The sequence below is a fragment of the Ciona intestinalis genome, chromosome 9, assembly GCF_000224145.3.
Source record: "Ciona intestinalis chromosome 9, KH, whole genome shotgun sequence".
NCBI lineage: Eukaryota > Metazoa > Chordata > Ascidiacea > Phlebobranchia > Cionidae > Ciona > Ciona intestinalis.
Window position 1 is genome coordinate 3,311,819 of NC_020174.2, and position 2,752 is coordinate 3,314,570.

Consider the following 2,752-nt stretch of genomic DNA (forward strand, 5'->3'; position numbering starts at 1 on the left):
CTGGGTTACAGGCAGGCGCCCTAACCACTGTGCCACGGCGCCGGTCGATTACTGTTTTGGTTGTCGCTTTTACTTGATTCCTGTTTCATTTTTTTTATGTCTGCCCACAATATTTTCAATAAGTCAATTTTATTAGGAAGAAGCTACTTTATATTTAACGTTTTTTTCTCAAGCTTTTATTAGATTACTGTTATTGGTTTTTTTTATCTGTTTCCCCAAATTTGTGCCGAGAATATTTCCCAATAGTTAAAAGGAGTAGCCTGCTTTATTATTAACAGTATTTCTCAAGCAGATGCTCGATTTAAAAACAAATTCTGGGAAAAATCAATAAAAATATTTTGACAAAAAAATTCCTTTTTTTGCCTAGAATATTTTAATTTTTTGCACAGAATATTTCCGAAAAATTCAATATTATAAAGAAGTAGCTATTCTAAAACTAACAGTATTTCTTACACAGATGTTCGATTTAAAAACAAATTCTGGGGAAAATCGATGGAAATATTCCCTGTAGGAAGCGTCCATGTAAAACTGAAAGAGTGAGTATTTTCCGTGTTATAAACCATTGTTTCATTTATTGGTTGCATATAGGGATGCACATTAAAGCATTTCGAATCCGTGAGATTCGAATCCAATTGTATTCGAAAAATTGTATTCGAATCTAATTACGGGATTCGGTATTCTGTTTAATGACGTCATCACAAGTCTTCTAAACTATATTAACAATTTTTTAAAGTTAATAATTTTGAAAAAAAAAACTTTGTGTTTGTGGGACTTTCGAGAGTAAACGTTTCGCAACGTCTTTTCAAAGCCTGCTATACCTTTCATGACGCAAAAACTACCCAATAGTACAATTTTTGATCGTTTTACAGCTCATAATCCAACAAGGCTGCTATGAAAGAGTCTATAAACTGACTTATGTGGGTAAAATTATTTTTTCCTATAAATGTAAAAAGATTCCAAATTCTAGATTCGGAATTCTAGATTCGAATTAAAGTATTCTAGGATATCCTAGAATACCTAATTATTCTGTAATGTGCATCCCTAGTTGCATATTACGTCCGGCGCCGTGGCTAAGCGGTTAGCCTGTCTTCAACCCAGAGGTAATGAGTTCAAGGCTCGTCGCTGCTACCATTGTGGGCATATGTGTCCTTAGGCAAGACACTGAACGGCAATTACTCAAACCCAGTGGTCACTAATTCGTTGTCCAAATTATAAGCCATACATACAAAATCCTCCCAAAATAATCACCTACAAAGTAACATACATAGTAACTCGTAAGCTGGCATGAAGTGTATGAAGCAAAACACCCGTGTTGTAACAACTGTAGTCGTTCTCCGACCACGCGATGATAAAGTTTGCTACATTTATTCATGTTTAGTTTTGGTTGTACTTATGAATGGAAGAAAGTAACATCATGCGTTCATAATATTGTTGCTGGGAGTCGATGGATTGAACATTATGGAGATATGGTTATCACAAGCGAGGATGTAGTTTGTAAAATATTATTCAGCAAGGTTAGTTTTTATATGGGGAGGATGGGACACCTTTTCGTTTAGTTTTCTCTTTCCATTTGGTAGTAAACAAAGAACATTCAAAGAATTATGAAACCGTATCCTCACGACTTTCACAGACCGTTGTTAATTGTTTAAAACACGATCAGGCTATTTGGATATTATGTATTAAAAGTGTCCCATCTTCCCCCACCCTACTATAACTACTTTTTGGCAAATATATAGTAGGATGTAGGATGGGGGAACATGGGACACCTTTTCATTCTAATTTCTCCTACATTTTGCTGGTAAACAAACAATATAAAACTTTGTCCTCGCGACTTTCATAGACCGGTGTTAATTGTTTAAAACACGACCAGGATATTAGGATATTATGTGCTAAAGGTGTCCCATCATCCCCCACCCCACCATATATAGTTTTTAAAAACTGCAAAATTATTGAATTTACATTGTATGGTCCTTAGGGGTAACGGTCACGCCTTTTATCCAAAATATTTTTTTTTTATCAATAAGCGTGTTTTAACAACTGTTATTTGACCGTTACTACTCGTCTTTTCGCTTTTGTAAATTCTCTTGTTCTTCGTTATTGTGAAGAGACGAAATAAATTTAATTCATTCTTTCATATAAATATGGTTTTTGTATAAAAAGTATGGTTTTTATGTAAACATGGTGTTTGATATGGTAAATATGATGTTTATATAAATATTATTTTTAGTATGGTCTTTAGTCTGGTAAATATGGTTTTTATATAAATGTTTTTTTTATGTGGTAAATAAGTTTTTCATTAAATACAGTTTTTAATATGGTTTTTATATAAATATAAAGATAAACTTGCGTTTTTAAAAAAATATTCCTAAAAAATTATAAACTGAGGTAGTAAAATAAATTGGGGGTGTTTTATGCCTAATTTTTGTGTTATAAAGAGTGGATACTGGAATGGCAAACATGGAGCAATATCTGGAGTTGTACTTAACAATAAAGATGAAGTAATGCATAAACTACATGGAAAGTGGTTTGAGGGAATATTTTGTGAAACTTCGGGCAGAACTAGATGCATTTGGAGACCAGGTAAGCTCACAGGTTTGCAAACCGCCGCCGTGGATAGTGGTTAGCGCGCCTGCCTGTAACCCAGAGGTTATGGGTTCAAGGCTCGACGTTGCTACCATTGTGGGCGAATGTGTCCTTGGGCAAAACACTTAACGGCAATTGCTCCAAACCAAGTGGTCACTAATGGGTTGTC

General features: G+C 34.4%; 1 protein-coding gene across 3 annotated transcripts in view; it reads left to right on the forward strand.

Moving 5' to 3' along the window:
- Positions 1 to 2,752, forward strand: part of LOC100179573 (oxysterol-binding protein-related protein 6) — a 14,389-nt gene that overhangs the window by 9,085 nt on the left and 2,552 nt on the right. For all 3 annotated transcript variants that reach the window (XM_026836179.1, XM_026836180.1, XM_026836181.1), the window contains exons 14-15: positions 1,379 to 1,514; positions 2,436 to 2,580. In XM_026836179.1, the coding sequence (XP_026691980.1) occupies positions 1,379 to 1,514; positions 2,436 to 2,580 (281 nt within the window). The remainder of the gene's footprint in view (positions 1 to 1,378; positions 1,515 to 2,435; positions 2,581 to 2,752) is intronic.